At 45.0% G+C, this 23478-nt stretch overlaps 1 protein-coding gene across 9 annotated transcripts in view; it reads right to left on the reverse strand.

The window, feature by feature from the left end:
• Window positions 1-275: 275 nt before the first annotated feature.
• Window positions 276-23478, reverse strand: part of TCP11L1 (t-complex 11 like 1) — a 50700-nt gene continuing 27497 nt past the window's right edge. For 4 of the 9 annotated variants that reach the window (XM_058527197.1, XM_058527194.1, XM_058527196.1 and 1 more), the window contains 4 exons: window positions 16652-16863; window positions 13740-13921; window positions 11333-11505; window positions 6934-8005 (listed from right to left, as the gene is read on the reverse strand). In XM_058527197.1, coding sequence (XP_058383180.1) covers window positions 7803-8005; window positions 11333-11505; window positions 13740-13921; window positions 16652-16863 — 770 coding nt within the window. In that variant the 3' untranslated portion in view covers window positions 6934-7802. The other 5 variants (XM_058527200.1, XM_058527198.1, XM_058527199.1 and 2 more) reach the window with 5 other exon arrangements.

Genomic DNA, 23478 nt, shown 5'->3' on the forward strand with positions numbered 1-23478 from the left:
CCAAAGCTGGAGCGCATGAACTTAACTGCTACTCCACTGGGCCGGCCCCCATATTTTTCCTTTTTTAAAACAATGACAGCATCTCCCCCATGATTCTAGAACTGGATAAAATTTAAGGACTGTAAGTCTTTCCTAAACAAAAATTAGTCAAACTCTGCCCTTTAGCACTAAATTTCAAAACAGAGGTTATATCTATGTTGCCATACCCAGTAAAGTAAAAGGTTGTAGCTACCTAGTAAATGTAAAACTGTGTACCACTGGAAAAGAATGAAAAAAATACACCACTTTGGTCAATAATTATGAATTTATTCGGTAATTTTATAACTCTCTATTGGCCTATACTTAATATGTGAAACTAAGAGTTCATTTACGCAACAGAAAAAGTATAATTACCATGTTCATAAATTTTGGTTTTTTACATTTCAATTCCCAAAGCAAACTTCATTCAAGTTGGTAGTTCTTCCTTAACTGTGACATTCAGCAAGTGAAGCTATATTTTATTTAATAGAAATTTCAGAAGTCTTGAGAGAGAATTCATAACAAGTAACAAAACTCAGGTACTATGTTACTAACTAAAAATCTTAAATATTCAACAGAAGCGTCAGCTTACCATACTTGGGGAATAAAAGTCAAGAAAAACAATTCAGCAGTTTACTAAATTTTCTTCCCTGTCTGAGCCCTGACCCAAGTTCTGCTTTGATAAGGAAGACAGTACTTTAAAAAGCAGAGGCAACAGGAAGGAGAGTGTTACTTCAATTTTAAGGTTGCTTTTAAGTCAGAAGTTGCACTTTAAGTTCTCAATGTTTAGTTTAGATAAAACAACTGCAAAAACAGTGAAATCTGACAGTTGTACTAACTCCAGACACATCTGATCTCGAAACTAAACAAGTGACCCTCCATCAGCCAGGCCTGTAGATGAGTTCTGGTGCTTAGGGGCAGAGGGCAATCTAGTCAGGTAGGACAGAAACCCACATTGGGGCAGTTTTAAGGAAAATTCTGCCTGTTTAGGTTTCTGACACATTTTCTAGGACTCTAGCTATTTTTGAAAGTATCAGCAAACATTTGATAGGTTAATAGAGCTTATTGGGCTTAAAGGCTTTCCCCTCCCCAATCCCATGAAGTTACTTTGAATACTATGAATACAAAAGGCTATCCATTAAAACAGTTATATAACACAAAGTCCAATATAAATACACAATTGCAGACGTCGTTGTAGTTCTTTAGATTGTGTTTTCAATGAGATAGTGCCTTTAAATATGAGTTTCACAGCCGTCATCCACTACCATTCAGTCATCCATTTGTTCATACAGGCCTCCATTTAGTTCAGATAACACAGAGGTGGAGATGGAGAGAAATCAGGGGGGTGGGGGTGGGTGGATGTTGGGAGATAAGGAAAGGCAAGATTGCAGCTCTTGAACAGAACAGATGAGGAAAGAAAATAACAGTCTTGGGCCAGCAGAGGAGGAAAACCTTCCCTGTGGGCCTACAAAATGTGCCTGCCTGAGGGGCAGCTGGACACCCACAGCCCAATCTATCACGTACAGATGTGCGCCTACAGGCTGAGGGTTACATGCTCTCCTCTGTTGTTAGAGCAATTGACAGTCCTTTCCCACGGACAGCGCATTCTAATATCCATGACCACACGTAATCCTCACAGGCAGTGTGAGCAGTGTTCCCCGTTTTACAGATGAAGATACTGAGGCTTAAGGGAGACTGACTGGCCCAGGATCAGACAACCAGTAAGAGGGCAACAGAGGAAAGACTCAAACCCAGATCTTTCTTCAAATCAGGAGCTTTGTGCACAATCCTATGCAGTCTAATTAAGTTATTCAAGTCAGATTTATCACAGAACGTCAGAATTGGATAGAAGCTTAAAGCTTAAGTCTAGGCCTTTCATTCTATAGGTGTTGGAAAGGGGTCCTGATTTGCCCTAGCTAGCACGTAACAGACACGGGATCAGAACTCTGGTTTCTTGACTGTTTCCAGTCTTTCCACTCTACCATCCTGCCTCAAAATTAAAAGAAATACAAATGTTATACATACAAATTAGGGCACGCCAAAAGGTCACTGGAAATCACACAGCACACACCTATTCCTTTGAAACTCACCAGGAAAGCTGGTGGCGGCAACATCTCTATTGCCAGGAAATTTAAGGCCTTGGAGAAATGATAATAAGCACAGCCACAAAAACAGAGCTGCCGAGTAATCCATTCAGAATCGGCAGCCAGCCGGGGCACGTCATATGCCTGTTATGTTAAACTTATTAATAACTTTCTTCACAGAGAAAAGTCCTTATCCCTCCGTCCACTGCAGTTGATCACTAAAACTGCACGTCAGTGTGGTTCTCACCTGAAGCATATTTACAGGTGGGTTAGATGGTTGCATAAACAATCACATTTTAGAGCTTGCTTTAAAAGTAATGAGATTTTTTAAAAAACACCTAGACTGAGAATCCATCTACCCACCCAGCCAAGAACTGACAAAGCAGCAGTTACTGCTCTAGACAGATCTTCATGAGATTATCAGATAAATCTAAGAGACTTGCTGACATGACCTCTCAGGCACGCAGTTCTATCCACACGTAGTGAAGTCCTCCTGCCAAGTAAACTTGGCACTTCCATATAAGACACTTGTTTCCACAAACCTGTTAGGCAGGAAATTGTGTCAAATCCAATCAGTATGTACTATACAGAACAAACTCAGTTCTAAAGGATAATCAACACCCCAAAGGATATTCTGTGTTGGAGGAAGAGCTGTTGGGGGAGTTACAGTAGATGCTTATAAACATTTCCTGAGTGACTAAATGAACTAAATGAATTTTCCTGGCCCTTAGCAATAATCCTATGAGATTCCAGGAAGAAAACTAGCTTATTTATCTTCAAAGAACAACAATGAAATGATTCAATATGAATACTGTAATTCCGAACTTTGCCCCCTTCACTCTTGGCTTTTCGCCTGTGGAACTCCCCAAGTGGACACGAGTGACTGGGAAGCTCCCTGTTATATATGCATCACTGTTTCCAACTGTGCAAACTTAACCTTGTCAGCTTAGGAGCCCATGAAGGGAAAAAGTCTTGTAAGAGTTAAGTCTTACAACAGAAGGCAAAAAGAAGTTTTGAGGTTTAGGAGGAATGAGCGCAGGAAGTGGTGATCTACCCTGTGTATCTGGGGGTGAAGCTCTTTTCCCTCATCCTTGGATGGGGAGGGAAAAACCCCAAACACGCTGAGGCTGAGGGGAGCCAGAGCGCTGCCCCCGGTGCTCGGGCTTCACGGGAACCTAACCTCACGCCACCACCGAGCACAGCAGCCGCAGAGGGACGCCACCTCCAGGAACAGTTCCAGGAGTGACCTCAGGAATACACTATAAAAGATGGGACCTTGTTCTTTAAAAGTTCTACTTACTGAACTTTTATCACCTTCTAATGAAACCAGGGAAGATTTGTCCTTGTGTCAACTGTAACAACAGGACTTCTGACCATGTCATGCAGAACACATTTTTGACTGCAAGTCAAACACACCACAGAGCAGTCCACAGCCTGCATCTGGAGAAATCACATTCCCCCAGGGAACCCTTCTCTCCTCCGCAGCTGGGCGTCACCGCCCAGCCACAGTGAAGGCTCCTCCAGCTGCTCCTCCCCGGCTTTACTAAGGGGACTCCTGCAGTAAGCCCGCCGTGCTGTCCTGGTGGCTGGAGACCCTCCAACAACTCCGTGGCATGTCGCTGCCTACAATACACGTGCACGTGCACACAGTTCATCTTTTTAAGAGAACGTTGTCTGTGAGACCCAAGCTACCCTCACAGCCTCACAGGCTGTGTCAGGAATTCTGGTCAAACTCCTTGAAAAATACTGCTCAAAAACCAGGGATTTTCTAGGACTTCCTTTTCCAAGAAATAAGTGAGTTTACACTATTTTATTTGAAAACACTGAAATCTAATTCTGGAATGCTAATCCAATCAATACATCTGTGTATTGTATCAACGCGAATTTTTCAGTAACAACTCCAAAAATTTGTTTCCTTTTATATTATACTAACGTATATTTAAAAAAAAAAAATCTCCTGCCAACAAATTGGACAATCTAGAAGAAATGGATAAATTCTTAGACTGATACAACCTTCCAAAAGTGAACCAAGAAGAAATGGAGACTCTCAATAGACCAATCACAAGTAAAGAGATTGAAATAGTAATCAAAAACCTCCCCCAAAATAAAAGTCCAGGACCAGATGGCTTCTCTGGTGAATTTTACCAACGATTCACAGAAGATTTAATACCCATCCTTCTCAAACTATTCCAAAAAACAGAGGAAGATGGAACACTTCCTAAATCATTCTACGAGGCCAACATCACCCTGATACCAAAGCCAGACAAAGACAATACAAAGAAGGAAAATTACAGGCCAATATCGCTGATGAACATAGATGCAAAAATCCTCAACAAAATATTGGTAAACCGAATACAGCAATACATTAAAAAGATCATACACCATGATCAAGTGGGATTTATATCAGGGACGCAGGGATGGTTCAACATTCGCAAATCAATCAACGTGATACATCACATCAACAAAACAAAGAATAAAAACCACTTGGTCATCTCAATAGATGCAGAGAAGGCATTTGACGAGATATAACATCCATTTATGATAAAAACTCTCAACAAAATGGGTATAGAAGAAAAGTACCTCAACATAATAAAGGCTATTTATGACAAACCCACAGCCAACATCATACTCAATGGGGAAAGACTGAAAGCCATTCCTCTGAGAACAGGAACGAGGCAGGGCTGCCCACTCTCACCACTCCTGTTCAACATAGTACTGGAGGTTTTGGCCAGAGCAATTAGGCAAGAAAAAGGAATAAAAGGAATCCAAATAGGCAATGAAGAAGTGAAACTCTCACTATATGCAGATGACATGATTTTATATATAGAAAACCCTAAAGAATCTGTTGGAAAACTATTAGAAATAATCAACAACTACAGCAAAGTCGCAGGGTACAAAATCAATCTACAAAAATCAGTTGCATTTCTGTATGCTAATAACGAATTAACAGAAAGAGAGCTCAAAAAGATATTACCAGGGGCCAGCCTGGTGGTGCAAGTGGTTAAGTGCGTGTGTTCCGCTGCGGCGGCCCGGGGTTCGCTGGTTTGGATCCCGGGCGTGCACCAACGCACCACTTGTTAAGCCATGCTCTGGCGGCGTCCCATATAAAGTAGAGGAAGATGGGTGCGGATGTTAGCCCAGGGCCAGTCTTCCTCAGGAAAAAAGAGGAGGATTGGCATTGGATGTTAGCTCAGGGCTGGTTTGGATGTTAGCTCAGGGCTGGTCTTCCTCAGAAAAAAAAAAAAAAGATATTACCATTTACAATTGCATCAAAAAGAATAAAATATCTAGGAATAAATCTTACCAATGAGGTGAAAGACCTATACGATGAAAACTACAAGACATTATTGAAAGAAATTGATGATGACATAAAGAAACGGAAAGACATCGTATGCACATGGATTGGAAGACTAAACACAGTTAAAATGTCTATATTACCTAAAGCAATCTACAGATTCAATGCAATCCCAATCAGAATCCCAATGACATTCTTCACGGAAATAGAAGAAAGAATACTAAAATTCATATGGGGCAACAAAAGGCCCCGAATAGCTAAAGCAATCCTAAGAAAAAAGAACAAAGCTAGAGGCATCACAATCCCTGACTTAAAACATACTACAAAGCAATAGTAATCAAAACAGCATGGTACTGGTACAAAAACAGACACACAGATCAACGGAACAGAATTGAAAGCCCAGAAATAAAACCACACATAAACGGACAGCTAATTTTCGACAAAGGAGCTAAGAACACACAATGGAGAAAGAAAAGTCTCTTCAATAAATGCTGTTGGGAAAACTGGACAGCCACATGCAAAAGAATGAAAGTGGACCATGTGCTATCGCCATTCACAAAAATTAACTCAAAATGGATCAAAGACCTGAAGGTGAGACCTGAAACTATAAAACTCATAGAAGAAAATATAGGCAACACACTATTTGACATTGGTCATAAAGGAATCTTTTCAGATGACATGCCTACCCAGACTACGGAAACTAAAGAAAAAATAAGCAAGTGGGACTTTAGCAGACTAAAGAGCTTCTACAAGACAAACAAAACCAGAATCAAGATGAACAGACAACCCAACAGCTGGGAGAAAATATTTGTAAAACATATATCTGATAAGGGGTTAATCTTCACAATATATAAAGAACTCACACAACTGAACAACAAAAAAACAAACAACCCGATCAAAAAATGGGCAGAGGAAATGAAGAGACACTTCTCCAAAGAAGATATACAGATGGCCAACAGGCACATGAAAAGATGTTCATCATCACTAATCATCAGGGAAATGCAAATCAAAACAACACTAAGATATCACCTCACGCCCGTTAGAATGGCTATAATCACCAAGACAAAAAAACAACAAATGTTGGAGAGGATGTGGGGAAACAGGAACCCTCGTACACAGCTGGTGGGAATGCAAACTGGTGCAGCCTCTATGGAAAACAGTATGGAGATTCCTCAAAGAATTAAAAATAGAGATGCCCTATGATCCAGCCATCCCACTACTGGGAATCTATCCAATGAACCTGAAATCAACAATCCAAAGAGGCTTATGCACCCCTATGTTCATTGCAGCATTATTCACCATAGCCAAGAAGTGGAAGCAACCCAACTGTCCCTCGACTGATGATTGGATTAAGAAAATGTGGTATATATATATATATATACAATGGAATACTACTCAACCATAAAAAAAGACAAAATTTTCCCATTTGCAACAACATGGATGGGCCTGGAGGGTATCATGTTAAGCGAAATAAGCCAGAAAGAGAAAGACAAACACTGTATGATCTCACTCATATGTGGCATATAAACCAACACATGGACAGAGAAAACTGTATTGTGGTTACCAGGGGCAATGGGGGTAGGGAGTGGGCACAAGGGGTGAAGGGAGACACATATATGGTGATGGACAAACAAAAATGTACAACTCAAAATTTCACAATGTTATAAACTATTAAATCATCAATAAAAATAAAATTTAAAAAATCTCCTTAACTTTCAAGGCTTAAAAGTCAAAGAATTCCCTTTCTCTGGATCCCATAAGTCATAACTGTTATCATCCAGGCTCAGGACTAATTTTGTGTAAAACAATAAGCTTTTTAAAATCAAGTAACTCTCCTCTAGAACAAAAGGGCTCTGGGCCTCTGGCCAGGCCAGGCAGGGGAGCGCAGTAAGACTATGTAAGTCTCTTCCAACGAACTACCTGGAGGGAGGCGGGTCGGGGGGCTGTGTGAGGGACAGGAGTCTAAGCACGGTAATGGTCACGACTCCGTTTCTTCCCTCTCAGGGCTGTCAGACACTCTTGGGTGTCAGAAAGAACCACTCCCTGCGGGCAGAGACAGGTCTCAGCCCCTGGGAGAGACAGGTGGCTATAGTCCTGGCCGAGTGGGGGTGCAGACACAGGCAGTCAACCCTAAAAGCTGAGGCCACGTGTGAAACTCAACATAAAAGCTGCTTTGATCTGTAAACTTGCACTCACAAATACTAACCCTCAAAAGAGAAGTCAGTACATTTCTCAACAAGTCTTTTCAACAGTGATACGCAACAGTCTTCCCCTTGGAATCGGTGCTGTTAAACAGATATGTACTAAACAGCCATTTTCCAAAGCAACACGAGAGCTGAGGCCAGGCATCTGAGGCAGTTGGTGGTGGGGGAGGGGTCACACGGCTGCTCCAGGGAACACATGCATTAGGGTCTGACGAGGATCTTACTGAGGATTGAGTCATAGTAGGGACTGAAGACCATCTTGTTATAGTTGACCAGGCGAACAAATTTAATAGCAACTTCCTCCAGCTCTTTCTTAACCAAGCCCAATCCCCCGGGTGCCGTGGGCAGTGGCTTCTGGTGACCTGAGGCAAGGTAGGACCCTAAGAAGGTCAGGACTCGGACATCTGTGGTAGAAGAGAAAGCAGCTGGTTGTTTCTCGTTCAGGGTGACTTCACAAACTTCTGCTTCTGCTTCAGCTTTTAGCTTAAACATCACCTTGTTGGGAAAGTCTTCCTTGACCAGCCCTGAACCACATACTGTATCACCCTGCACGTCTGAACATTCCCCCATTTGTGTTGTCTCCTCCCCCTCCAGATGGCAGTTTCCTGATGGCAGGAACCATGCGCGTCTTGGTTGTCATTTTCTCCCCAGCACCCAGCACAGTGCCTGGCATGAAACCTGCCCCAGCAAAAGCTGCAAAGACATGTGGGAAGCAAGAACTAATGTATGAATAAACCAGGGGGATGAGAGTGCTAACAGGTTCTGCTCTCAGAGGAGCAAGACATGCTGAGACCGTCAGCCACCGTTGAAGACCACATACAAATGGGAGGAAAAATAAAGCAGGAGTTATAAGTTTAGAAAAGAAGATTCCAGGGGCTGGCCCGGTGGCATAGTGGTTAAGTTTGCACGCTCTGCTTCGGTGGCCTGGGGTTCACAGGTTTGGATGCTGGGCGTGGAGCTCCATACCACTTATCAAGCCATGCTGTGGCAGATGGCCCACATATAAAGTAGAGGAAGATGGGCACAGATGTTAGCCAAGGGCCAATCTTCCTCAACAAAAAGAGGAGGATTGGCAACAAATGTTAGCTCAGAGCTAATCTTCCTCACCAAAAAAAAAAAAAAAAAAGAAGAAGATCCCAGCACTGTTGGCTTGTGATCTATCTTTTCCTACTCTGCCCACAGGAAAGAAGCCTGAGCTTCCTTCTTTCATGCCTACAACGGGGGGCCATGGAGTCGGGGCATCTGCAACCCTGTCTGACTCCAGGGATGCTTCAGGCTGATGCTGGCTCAGCCACTGCCCTCAGCAATGCTTTTGCACTCTCCTGTGTATCTTCATCAGCCAAAGAAAAGTGTGTATGAGCCACACTTCTTGCAGATTTTATTACAAAAGCAACATCGACATTGATATTGAACGGGCTTTTTCAAATAACATGCCCACCTCCCGCCCTGGGGGACCCTCTCAGGTGCAAATGACTTACATCCTTGGGAACACCATAACACACCACAGAGAAACTGCTGACAGGAGGGGTCCGATCATCCTTGTTCCAAAGTTAGTTTGGTTTTCTAAGGTCCCCAGAGCTGGAAGCCTCACGCAGAAGTGGAGATCCTGGTACCATGCTACCCAAGCGCTGGTCTATACTCCGTCTATAACTGGCTGTTACTAAACAGCCGAGATGCAGGACAAGGAGCAGCCCGTCAGCCAGCGGTCTCTCTGCAGGCACTCTCTGGGATCTCAGCCAAGGTCAGGAAGAGTACCCTTGACGAGCCGAGGGCCCCCAGTACCTGCAGGAGGCTCCTCCGGAGCGACTCACAGATGAAACTGTGACCAACTCGGGGCTGGGATGGAATAATCGGATTTTTAAAAACCACTGATCCTTGTAACTCTTTTTTCATAAAGTACTTAAGAATAATAAAAAAAAATGTCAGTATTAGAAGCAGGCTTGTGCCCCTGGTGCAGCCTTCTACTCCAACCTGAAATCTGATAACTACAGATAATTCAGCTTTTGCCTGAAGCCTGCTAATTTTTCATTATAGTCATGCGCCACATAATGATGTTTCAGCCAACAACAGACCACACATACGACGGTGGTCCCAGAAGGTTAGTCCCAGAGAGCCTAGGTACATAATAGGCTGGACCATCTGGGTTTGTGTAAGCACACTCTATGATGTTTACACAACGACGAAATCACCCAATGATGCATTTCTCAGGATGTATCCCTGTCGTTAAGGGATGCATGATTGTATTTACATGTTGAACACCTATCTGGTTTCACAAAGAAGTTGAGGAAGGACTTCAACATTAATTAAATTACGCTAAAGATAAATCTGAATTTTTAAGATTAGATAAACATTGTATTCCTTGACCAACCAGCGAACAGAATTGTTCATCATACCACTGCTGTGATGATGGAAAGTAACAGCTGATATGGTGGAGTGTTATTTCCAGTAACAGCTCCTCTTTATTGGGTGCTCACGCTGTGCTGCCAGCACTATCCCCTGTCGTCTACTCAGCAGCCTTATAAGGTTGCTGGTATTGTCCCCCGTTTAGAGATGAGAAAACTCAAGTGTCATGTCACTTGCTCCAGGTCCACAGCGCACGTCTGTGAGGAGGACTGGCTCCTCCTGCACGAAGCCCGCTTCTCCTGTGCTCTCCGCCACCACCACGTTCCCACACTTCCCACACCAGATGGGGGCTTTCCCACACCAAGCAATTCTCGGTGACACCAGCTGGGTGTCCTACCCCTGTACTGAATTCCAACATCACCTGCAGACAGCATCAGACCTCACAGGTAAAGGGCTTGGTCCCACCAGACTGCCCCCACTTCAGATGCCAGTCACAAGTAGTAGGTCCCCAGGTGACCCAAAACTTCTGTCCAACTTGGCTAAAAATTGGAGCGTCCCATGATCTCTTCTCCCTCAGAATAGCTCACAGAACTCAGGGAAACACTTATGTTTACAGGTTAATTATAAAATAAAGGATGTGATAAAGGACACAGATGAACAGCCAGATGAAGAGACACACAGGGTGAGGTCTGGGAGGGTCCCAGGGGCAAGAGCTTCTATCCCTGTGGAGGTGGGGGGTTACGTGGACATGTTCACCACCTAGCAGCTCTCCAAACCCTGTACTTCTGGGATTTTTATGGAGGCTTCATCACAAAGGCACTTCTAGCCCCTCTTCCCTCTCTGGAGGGTGGGGGTGGGACTGAAAGTTCCAAGCTTCTAATCATGGCTTGGTCTTTCTGGTGATGAGCCCCCATCCTGAAGTTGTTCAGGAGCCCACCAAGAGTCATCTCATTAGAACAAAAGAGACCCCTATGACCCAGGAAATTCCAAAGGATTTGGGAGCTCTGTGTCAGGAACCAGGGTCAAAGACCAAATACTAGAACAAAAGATGCTCCTGGTGCTCTCGTCACTCAGGACATACAAGGGTTCTAGGAGCTCCGTGCCGGGAGCCGTGGGCAGAGGCCCATGGACGTGTGCTCTCACCTCACAGCACGGGGCAGGGCTGCAGACCAAGGCCTGTGATTCCACAGTCAGCCCCTCAGAACAACAATGGCTGCTGGTCACTCGTCCAAACCTTTAAATTGCCCGCATTGCCACGTGGTGATCAATCACTCTCCTCACTCATCAGCACTCCTAATCCATCAGAACCCTTCTCGATTTCTTCAGAGGGCCTGTCTGCCAGCCCACCTGATGACACAGCCCTGCTGCCCACCTTCCCCCAAACATACCCATGATCCTGCGGATGGGGTCGTCGGGACTGGCCACGGCCTGGATCTGGCCCTTGAGCGCGGTCTCCTTGTCCGTGGTGAGGGGGCTGAACCCACACAGGGCAAGGTGGCTGTTCACCTCTAGGCAGACTTTCTCCCCAACGCCACTCAGGGCATCCTCCAGATGGAAGGAGCTTGAGAGAGAGAAGGGAAAGGAGAAGCCAGGGAAGACAGGGCCTGTGAACGAAGCGCACATCCTCCTGGCTCACCCACACCGAGAGTCAAGGGAACCAGTGCAGGGCCTGCCGTGTCCAAAGGGAAAACATGCGCCCTCCTGCCCGCCTGAGCTCTCAGGCTGGGGACCCTGGCTGGGGCCCTCTCTCGCTCCCTCTCTGCTAGAAAGGACGGTGGGAACGGGAGGGCTCAGACTCTACCAGGACCAATGAACCCAAACCCTAATAAACTTATTAGCACCTGTGTGGCGAAACAATCGTGGAACTGACTTATGAATACCTTGAATACCTCTGGATCAAAACATAAGAAATCAGAAATTTTGTAGCTGTGAGACAGGAGTGGGAGAGAAACTTTTCATTAGATAGGCTTTTAATTTTGGAAATATGTCAGTGTATTAACTACTTTAAAAGAATAAGTAAAATTGAAATGCAAAAGTTAAAGAAAATCAGCACCTCGATTCCCGAGGTCCCCAGGCTTCCAGTGTCTGTGGGGAGCCCTGCTGCTGCGGGGACTCCAGGAGAAGGCAACTCTTTTGTACAGTAGAATCAGTGGGAGCAAACATGCAATCCCAGAACTCACTGCTGGTGCCGGCTCTGGGCCAGCTCCTGACCGCCAGGTGGACACAGCAGAATAGGGCTGGACTTCTTGGGCAGCGCTGCACAGGGGCCCCCCGCAGTAGCTTTGACAGAGCACTTCTCCTGGAGAGGGCACAGGTGACAGCCCGGGGCTACCCCTGTGCAAGGGCCTTAGCTCAGCAAACACCCTCCCGGCCTAAGTCCAGACTGTTGAGCCCTAGTCACAACATGTAGACACGCCCGTCATTGCCATGAACACAGGCACGCTTTGTGCAAACTCAGCAGTAAAATTCCTCCATTTTGAAAGGAGGAGAATGTTTGGGATATTCCCCTTGAAGAGTCCTCTGCATTGGACCTTGTCAGATACAGTGCTAGCTTAGAACCATTCAAAACCATTTCATATGCCGTAAACCACGTAAATCCCCTAATCTGACTTCACCGCAGGAGCAGTTACAGTAGCTGCCCTCAAACAAGTATGGACTAGTGCTGGTTGATGAAAGAACCCATTTATACCCAGCACAAAACGTCTACAAGCAATGTGCAAAGGCCAGAAGACTGTAATCCGAGTCTGCGTTCCGCACCTGCGGGTTCCGCACCCGCAGACTCCAGCAGCCGCGGGTCGAAGGCCCACAATGGTCCCCCCTGCGCTGAACACGTCTGCACTTTTCCTTGTCCTTATTCCCTAACCAATGCCGTATAACCACTATTTACATTGCATTTGTTAAAAAATTTTTATTTATTTATTTTTCCCCCAAAGCCCCAGTAGATAGTCGTACATCATAGCTGCACATCCTTCCAGTTGCTGTATGTGGGACACAGCCTCAGCATGGCCGGAGAAGCGGTGCGTCGGTGCGCGCCAGGGATCCGACCCCAGGCCACCAGCAGCGGAGCGCGCGCACTTAACCGCTAAGCCACGGGGCCGGCCCTACATTGCATTTACATTGCATTAGGTATTATAAGTCATGTAGAGATGATTTAAAGTATACAGGAGAATGTGTATAGGTTATATGCAAATACTACTCCATTTTATATAAGGGACTTGAGCATCCCCGGATTTTGGTAACTGTGGGGGTCCTGGAACCAAGCCCCACACAGATACCGAGGGACGACTGTACGTGCAACTCTGAGGACATAGCCTGTCTCTCACATGACCTTTCCCCAGGGACACACTGGCCAAACTGTTGGTTGTGAAAGCAATTCAGTGGGTAGCAACTAGTGTTTTGTTTTTTTTTAATGGAATGAGAATAGAATAGAAACATCAGGATGTATTAAGCATAGTTAGGGTAAGTTTCACTTTGTGAAGTTTTTATTTTAGTTGCATATGTGTCTAAGTGTGTACTAGGTCACAACAGAAAATGAATTTCTTGCTATGGGTCCTGGTCACAAATACTTGGAAGCCACTATCTGAGAGCCTTGCAAACCTTAGAGTTGACTCTAACTTTGACTGTATGGCTGTTAGTAAATTCCGCTGAGGTGAAGAAAGTTGGAGAGCAAGATTTCCTCTCAGTTCCTAGAGAGTGGTGCTGGATTCTGCCTTTCACTGGGAGACTCGCATTCGAGTCTGCTCTCTGCCACCCGCTGCCTCCCATCCACCCATCCCACTGCTCTCAGCCACTCACGGCAGATGCATATCTGTCAGCAGAATCTTCACAGTTGTCTTGAGTTTCTCGGCAAAGTCGGCCTGGCTAGAGACTCCTGGGGCTGCCATGCTGAAAGTGACCAGCAACACGGCCCCCAGCACGGTCAGGTGCCCCAGCTGCAGCTGGAGCTCTTGGAAGCGAGCCTGATCCATCAAAACCGTCTGTAATGAGCACAACAGGAATCATCCCTGAGCTGTCAATCTGGGCTGGCCAGCAGAGGGCGCTGGGGCCACACCCCACAAGCACCCCGACGTTCCCTCAGGATTTTCTAGTCATTTCAGAGCCATGGGGGAGTCATATGTGAACTCTCCTTCCATTGCACAGCCACTTCATCCTTAGAAAGACTGCAGTGGAGCACGCTCATTAAGAACATGAGACAGACGGTGTGTGAATCCAGACACCGTCATTCAATAGCAGCCTAACCTCAGGCAAGTTTCTTCAATGCTCTGAGCCTCATGCAAAACGGGGATTCCTACTTCACAGGGCTGTTGTAAAGATGCAAGAAGACTGCGTATATAAAGTGGCTGGCAAAGCCAACACTCCATAAACAAGAGTTCTATCGTTAGACAGGAAAGAGTAATCAGGTACACAGCTAGGGTGACCAACTCATCCCAGTCTGTCCCGGTTTTAAAATTGAAACTCCCAAGTCCTGTGACAGACCAGACAAGTCACTCCATCCAGAGTGAGCCCCAGAGGGAAGTGGGGAGAAATTCCTTGAGCACAGAGCATGCACTCGTTCATCTTGGCATCCCCCTCGGTACCTAGCACAAAGGAGGCTCTCAGGAATGGTAAGTGAATAAAGAAAGAGAAAAATAAATGGTAAGGAGAAAAAGTAGGAATGACCAATAACAACCCAAAGCCACTAGAAAGCAGTCCCTGAGTGAATTTCCACGACTGTGTCCCCACGTGAAAGACACCCCTGGGTCCCACCAGGCCCAAGTCCCCCGTGTGGGAGGAGGGAAAGGACAGTAGCAAGGCTGAGGAGATACGACTTCTGACCTCAGTTTTCACAGGTTAATCAAATAAACTTTCAGGACTTCTTCCTATAAGAAACTGACACACTAAACCAAGACATTAACAATTTGAGGTCTTAGCCTAGAATTCTTCTAAAGAAGTAAACCTATTTTTGAAGACTGAGACTCCTCTATCGGTAAACAAAGGTGCTTCAACAGACCCATCATCGGCCTCTTTGACCTCACTCTGTGACATGGCGGCCTCCTTGCTTTACGGCCTCCCAACGGCATGCTGTATTTGAGTTCACGATGCAAATAATTTGAGAGGATCAATTCTGAGAGCAGACATGAAAACATCAGCTTCCCCAGGCTATTTTGTAAGAGAAATGTCAGGCTGAGAACTGCCCTCCAGGAGAGAACACGCCCCTCTGCAGAAAGGAACTCTCCCCACCCCCACAATTCAACACCCTCTCTAGAGCCTCCTCTGGCACAAAACTGGGAACTCAGAGGCAAGAGGTGAAACCTTAGGCTTACAACGTCCTGAAAGGAAAAATAAGGAACTTAGATGAGAAAGACATTTAGAGAAGTAGCAGGACCTAAGGCTAGAGATAAGAAGCCTGAGTACCCTCAAAAAATATGGGGGAGTCTGCACACCAGACCAGCTATTTGCAGACAAATGGGGGAATCCCTGTTAGTCATCTCCTCTCAGGACTACTGCAGTTAGAAGTCCTTACTGTGAAAAACATGAAAAGAAAACAATACTGCTCCCCATGGAAGGGGAAGAAGTTTCTTCAGATAAAACTGAAGAGCAGGTCACCACTGTGGTTTTAATCAAAATGAATAAAAACAGGAGAGTAATTCAGCAGCACAAATTGGAAGCCCATACCTTGCTGGTGGGACTGTAAAATGGTGCAGCTGCTTGGGAAAACAATTTGGTAGTTCCTCAAAATGTTAAACTTAAGAGTCACTATGAGACCCAGCAATTCTACTCCTAGGTACATACCCAAGAGAACTGAAAATGTGTGTTCACACAAAACTCTGTACACAGATGTTCAGAGCAGCACAATTCATAAGAGCCAAAAAGTGGAAACAACCCAAATGTCCATCAACTGATGAACGAACAAACTAAATGTGGTCTAGCCATACAATGGAACATCATTCAGCCTTAAAGAGAAGAAATGCTGACACACAACTACAGCATGGATGGACCTTGAGCACATTACGCTAACTGAAATAAGCCAGGCACCAAAGGACAAAGACAGTATGATGTCACTCATATGAGTGACCTAGAGTCACCCAAGTCAGACACACAAAGTAGAATGGTGGGTGCCAGGGGCCAAGGGGGAGGAAGAATGAGGAGTTAGTGTTCAGAGAGTTTCAATTTGTGGAGATGGACAAGTTCTGATGATGGATTGTGGCGATGGCTGTACAACGTGTGAATGTGCTTAATGCCACTGAACTGTGCACTCAAAAACGTTAAATTTTGCTATGTATATTTTACCACAACAACAAAAAAAAACAACTAAAAAAAAAAAGGAATGAAGCACTGATACATGTTACACACAGATGAACATTATGTCTAGCGAAAGAAGCCTGACACAGAAGGCCAATATTGTATGATTCCGTTGATACGAAATGTCCAGAATAGGCACATCCACAGAGACAGAAAGTAGATCAGTGGTTGCCAAGGTTGGGGGGAGGGGGAAAGGGTAGTGACTGCTAATGGGGACAGGGTTTCTTTTTGGGGTGATGAAAATGTTCTGAAATTAAATAGCGGTAATGGTCACATAACTCTGTGAATATACTAAAAACCACTGAATTATACAAGTTAAAAGGGGAAATTTTCTGGTGTGTGAATTATATCATAACAAAACTATTATTTTTTAAGTTTAGCGGCACAAAAAGAAATGAGCAGTTGAACTAATCTGAAGCACTTACTTCAGGGAAAGGTCTCCGGAGGTGGTCCCATTTCAGAAGCTTCAGGTACGCATAATCCTGGACAGCCACAGGGTCTGGCCTGGGAGCGTCTCCGGAGCCAGCGGCCCCTCCCCCAGCTGGCAGGGCGTGTTTATGCTTCTGATTCATAAGGTCATCGGTGGCTTCTTCCAGCCACTGGGTGACAAAGTCCAGGGAATCTGTGGAAGACAAGGCTGCAAACATTACTTTGACTCTCAAGAGGGAGGTTCCCAGAGGGACTTCAGGAAGACGGTCTGGAGGTGTGGCGTAGGACAGAGCAGGGCTTGGGAATCGACAGAACTCAGTTCCAATCGCAGTACTGCCAGTTACCAGCTGAGTGATCTCAGGCACGTCAGGATCTGTCTGAAGAGCAGATGCTTTACTTTTTTTTATAATGCCAAAACAATATTTTATTTTTTAAATTTTTTATTTATGTCATGGTAGTTTATAACATTGTGAAATTTTAGTTGTACATTGTTTCTGAGTCACTGTATAAATGCATCCCTTCCCCCTTTATGCTCACTCCCCAACCTCCTTGCCCTGGTAACCACCAAACAGTTCTCTCTGTCCGTGTGTTGGTTTATCTTCCACATACGAGTGAGATCATGCAGTGTCTGTCTTTCTCTCTCTGGCTTATTTTGCTTAACATAATACCCTCCAGGTCCATCCATGTTGTTGCAAATGGGACAATTTTGTCTTTTTTATGGCTGAGCAGTATTCCCCTGTATATATATATACCACATCTTCTTTATCCAGTCATTGAAGATCAGATTCTTAATATAAAGAAACGTACAGCACCACTTCCTAGGCTCTTGTGAGGATTAACAAATAAATAAGACAGTGACTAGGAAGCACCTAGCCAAGGCCTTGAAGCATACAGATGTTCAACAAACCGTTGCTCTCTTCTCTCCCACCCTGACCAACACATGAGACGTGCCTGGAAGCTCTGATGACTCCTGCTGAGCAAGATAGCAAAACTTCTTGCCCAGAGACCGATGGGGAGACACTGGCTAGAGTTTCCCAGTGTAAAGTAGCCTCCACACTGGGGATGAGGCTTTTTCCTTGTCTAGATCTTAATCTCCTCTCAGTCTGGTTTACTCCAGGCCTGCAGAAGGTGAGCTCCAGAGCTCTGTCGTGGAACCTCAGTTGTCCTTCATCTGCTATCATTTCCTCCTACCTTTCTGAGCTGAGGAAAGCACCAGGGACTCTGAGATAAAAGAGAGAGATGAGGAGGTTCTTGTCCACAGTATCTGAGCAAAAAATGCCTCTCTCAGGTCCTGGGAGGTATTGCAGCTCTGCCAGTGGAGACTACCCTAAAACCAAGAGGGCAGCTAAGGTCATGGCTGGAGTCCTCTTCACTGCTGGTTCTGTCCACACACTGATCACACTGAGCTCTTGGTTTTGAGCTTCACTCTCCCGTAGCCTTCCGCAGACAGCATTTCCGTAACCCCCAGCTTGGGGAAACCCTGGCTTTTATGCTGTAAGAACCACTAGACTTGGAAGGGGTCGGGATGTAGCAACGCTTCCACTCCAGTGACGTCCTCACTGGGCCCGGCCTGGCACCAGGCTCACATACTAAGGCTCTACAGCCTAGAAAACAGCAATCCCAGACGTCTCCTGAGGGCCAGGACGATGCTGGTTAGGAAAGTGAGCTGTGTGGTCAATCAATTCTGGTCAAAAGTCTCTGAAAAGCTACTTCCAGGGGCTGGCCCAGTGGCGCAGTGGTTGAGTTTGTGCACTCTGTGTTGAAGGCCCGGGGTTCGTGGGTTCGGATCCCAGGCACGGACTTACACACCGCTCATCAAGCCATGCTGTGGTGGCATCCCACATACAAAATGGAGGAAGATGGGCACGGATGTTAGCTCAGGGCCAATCTTCCTCATCGAAAAAAAAAAATCTATTTCCATATCTGTAAAATGGGGTTAAAAAACAGTGCTGACCTCATGGGCTTCCATGTGAGGGTCATGTACAGTAATGCACACACACCCTTAGCACAGCCCAGGTGTGTCACGAACATGAGCCATCGTCTTTTACTGCTCCTCCTTTGCTCTTTCCTGATTCTTCCTGGCCCCAGCACCACCTCGATGTCTCTGTCGGGGGCTGGACAGACTCAGGACACTGCACTAACTATTCTGGTCAGGCAACACTGGAAATGTCCGTCCAGATGCTGACATTTCATCTTGTTACCAGCAAAGTCAGAGGCTACACAGAACTCGGAATAAATTGGACCCGAAGACCACAATTTACCCAGAACCTCAGCTGCCTGTGCAGAGACCAAAAAAAGCGCCTGAGAAATGCAACATTGTTTTGGATGCTATGGTCACCTGTTTTCTTGCAGTCATCTGAGAGGTTCATAAAAACGAGACTTTTTCTGGATGTGAAACCAGAGGATTTACGCATCTAGAACGAAGCAAACTGCAATTTCTTGATGCACTTCATAAGGAAGAACAAAGGGAATTAAACAGTCACAAGAAGTTTGTCATGATTTTAAAATTAATCCCAGAGGGGGGCGGAGTCAAGACAGCAGCGGAGGCAGACTCTGAACTCACCTCCTCCCGCGGACACAGCCAATTTACAACTACTCGTGGAAAAATTACCCGAGACAGAACTGAAAACTGGATGAGAGGAACTCCTGCAACAACGGACAATCCTAATTGGGGTAGAAGAGGCAGAGACTCCCTTCCGGAGAGGAAAACGCCGCCTTCACAAGCCGCCAGCTTCACGGCCTCCGGGAGCAGCTCACAGGTACGCACCCTCCCTGGAGGCGCGGGGCCCTGAGCCAGGGAGCGCCCCCGCTGTGGGCATTTTGTGGACCCAGCACAATCGAGACCAGCGGCATAATATCTGACTTTGCCTGCTACTAAAACATTGGGGAGCACCCCCAGAAAACCCGGTTCACAAAGAAACTAAAACTGGCTCTTAAAGGGCCCGCGCACAAACTCACCCGTTTCAGAAAGCATCCTAAAATCACCAGAAAGAAAGGTGCACAGTGCTTTGGTGACAAGAGACTCACCTAATAGGCCCTGAGTGCATCTCGGTGAGGGGTGAGACCTCTCCAGGGACTGGGACATTGGCGGCAGCCATTGTTGTGGCCTGGTGTGAGCGTGCTGACACAGACGCCATTGGAGTTCTCCCTGGGGCCTGCTAGCCCAGGGTCTGCTCCACCAGCTAGGGCACCGATTTAATCCAGCTCAGCCAGGGCAGGCAGCCCACCCTAGAGACTGGCCCCACCCAACAACAAGCCCTCAGGCAACGTGTGGGCCTGCATAGATTGGTGACTGGATTCTCTGCAGCCTGGCAACTGAGCCGACTTGAGCGGGGCAGGGTGTGCACAAGGAGCGGGTGGAGAGTGTGGGGCGGTGGCGGAGTGTGTGGGGCTCCCGCTGTGGAGAGACTGGGTCCGCTTGGGGAGGTCGGGGCGCTCACACGGGGCAGGACTGTGTTGATTGTGTGTGTGGACCTGTGGGCAACAGGGCTTGTCAGCTGCAGAAGACTTGTGCTTCTCAAAGACGCACATAGGAGGTTTGCCCCACCTTCCAAAGCCTGAAACAATTGGGTGTCCCTGTGCCTGAGGCCAGCCCCACCCAGCTGCAATCCTCAGAGAGCTGACAAGAGACATAATAGGCTAGAGGCTTGCAGCAATTGTAAGGCCCTGAGCCTAACAACCTGCCATACTGGGGGCCTACTCACTTAAAAGAAATACTGCAACACAAATGTGGTATTAGAACTTACAGCCAACTGTGCTGGGGTGCCCCACACCTGATAAAGAGACTGAAGGGCCCACAACAATTACAAGCAGCTGAGCATTACAACAGCTGGCCAGGAGCATAACTCAGCCTCCCTGGGCGCCTATAGGGAGAGCTAACAGGCCACAATAGAAGGACACACGTAGCCCACATAGGGGCCACCCCTGGAACATTGAGAACTGAGGGAAGCACACTGGAAGCCTCCTAAGGCATCACTTACATAAGGTCACCTATCCAAGAGCAGGAGACATAGCTGACCTACCTAATACGTAGACACAAGCACAGGGAAAGAGGCAAAATGAGGAGGCAAAAGAATACATTCCAAGTAAGGGAACAGGACAAAACCCCAGAAAAGGAACTAAGTGAAACAGAAATGAGCAACCTACCTGACAGAGAGTTCAAACTAAGAGTGTTAAGGATGCTCACTGATCTGGGGAGAAGAATAGATGAACTCAGTGAGAATGTCAACAAAGAAATGGAAGATATAAAAAAGAACCAATCAGAAATGAAGAATTCAATACTGGAAATGAAAAATTCATTAGAGGGACTCAAAAGCAGAGTAGAGGATACAGAAGAACGGATCTGTGAGCTGGAAGAAAGACTAGAAGAAATTACCCAAGGTGAACAGGTAAAAGAGAAAAGAATTAAAAAGAGTGAGGACAGTCTAAGGGACCTCTGGGACAACATCAAGCGCACTAAAATCCGTGTTATAGGTGTCCTGGAAGGAGTAGAGTGAGACAAGGGGGCAGAGAATCTATTTCAAGAAATAATCGATGAAAACTTCCCTAACCTAAGGAAGGAAACAGACATCCAGGTACAGGAAGCACAGAAAGCCCCAAACAAGGTAAATCCAAAGAGGCCCACACCCAGACACATCATAATCAAAATGTCCAGAATTAAAGACAAAGAGAGAATCCTAAAAGCTGCAAGAGAATGTCAAGTTACATACAAAGGAAACCCCCTAAGGCTATCAGCTGACTTCTCAGCAGAAACCTTACAGGCTAGAAGAGAATGGCATGATATATTTCAAGTGCTAAAAGGAAAAAACTTACAGCCAAGAATACTCTACCCAGCAAGGTTATCATTCAAAATGGAAGGAGAGATCAAAATTTTCCCAGATAAGCAAAAATTAAAGGAATTTGTCACCAAGAAACCAGTGCTACAAGAAATGTTAAAGGGACTGATTTAAGGGGAAAAGAGAAGACCACAAATAGGAAAAATTATCTATTTCCATGATTAGAACGTAATGGATACAAATGCACAAAAAAGAGGTTAGATATGATATTAAAAACATAAAAGGAGGGAGGAGGGGAGTTAAAGAGTAGAGCTTTCAGACACAGGTCAAACTAAAGTGACCATCAATTCTGCATAGAAGAAGTAAGGAACAGAGAGGACTACTAAAACACTGAGGAAAAAAAAAAAAAAGTTAAAAAATGGCAGTAAGTACACACTGATCAATAGCTACTTTAAACGTCAATGGACTAAATGCTCCAATTAAAAGGCATAGGGTGGCTGACTGGATAAAAAAACAAGACCCATATATATGCTGCATACAAGAGACACACTTCAGACCTAAAGATACTCACAAACTGAAAGTGAAGGGATGGAAAAAGATACTCCACGCAAATGGCAATGAAAAGAAAGCTGGGGTAGCAGTACTTATATCAGACAAAATAGACTTTCAAACAAAAACTGTAAAAAGAGACAAAGAAGGGCATTACATAATGATCAAGGGAACAATCCAACAAGAGGATGTAACACTTGTAAATATCTACGCACCCAATGTAGGTGCGCCCAAATATATAAAGCAATTATTAACAGACATAAAAACAGAAATAGACAGTAACACAATAATAGTAGGGGACTTTAACACTCCACTTACACCAACGGATAGATCATCCAAACAGAAGATCAATAAGGAAACATTGGCCTTAAACGACACACTAGAACAGATGGACCTAGTAGATATATACAGAGCATTCCATCCAAAAACCGAAGAATACACGTTCTTTTCAAATGCACATGGAACATTCTCCAGGATTGATCACATATTAGGCCACAAAACAAGTCTCCATAAATTTAAGAAGATTGAAATAATACCAAGCATCTTTTCTGACCACAACGGTATGAAACTACAAATCAACTATAGGAAGAAAATCAGAAAAGCCACAAATACATGGAGATTAAACAAAATCTACTGAACAACGACTGGGTTAACAAAGAAATCAAAGAAGAAATCAAAAAATACCTGGAGACAAATGAAAATTAAAATACGACATGCCAGAATTTATGGGATACAGCAAAAGCGGTTCTAAGAGGGAAGTTTATAGCGATACAGGCCTATCTCAACAAACAAGAAAAATCTCAAATAAACAATCTAACAATGCACCTAAAGGAACTGGAAAAAGAAGAACAAACAAAGCCCAAAATCAGTAGAAGAAGGGAAATAATAAAAATCAGAGCAGAAATAAATGAAATAGAGACCAAAAAAAAATAGAAAAAATTAATAAAACCAAGAGCTGGTTCTTTGAAAAGATCAACAAAATTGACAAACCTTTAGCTAGACTCACCAAGAAAAAAAGAGAGAAGGCACAAATAAGTAAAATCAGAAATGAAAGAGGAGAGGTTACAACAGACACCTCAGAAATACAAAAGATTATAAGAGAATACTATGAAAAGCTATATGCCAACCAATTCGACAATCTGGAAGAAATGGATAAATTCTTAGAATCATACAACCTTCCAAAACTGGATCAAGAAGAAGTAGAGAATTTGAATAGACCAATCACCAGTAAGGAGATCGAAACAGTAATCAAAAAACCTCCCCAAAAATAAAAGTCCAGGACCAGACGGCTTCCCTGGTGAATTCTACCAAACATTCAAAGAAGACTTAATACCTATCCTTCTCAAACTCTTCCAAAAAATTGAGGAGGGGGGGAAGCTCCCTAACTCATTCTACGAAGCTGACATTACCCTGATACCAAAACCAGACAAGGACAACACAAATAAAGAAAATTACAGGCCAATATCACTGATGAACATCGATGCAAAAATCCTCAACAA

This window comes from Diceros bicornis, chromosome 31 (genome assembly GCF_020826845.1).
Source record: "Diceros bicornis minor isolate mBicDic1 chromosome 31, mDicBic1.mat.cur, whole genome shotgun sequence".
NCBI classification, from domain to species: Eukaryota; Metazoa; Chordata; class Mammalia; order Perissodactyla; family Rhinocerotidae; genus Diceros; species Diceros bicornis.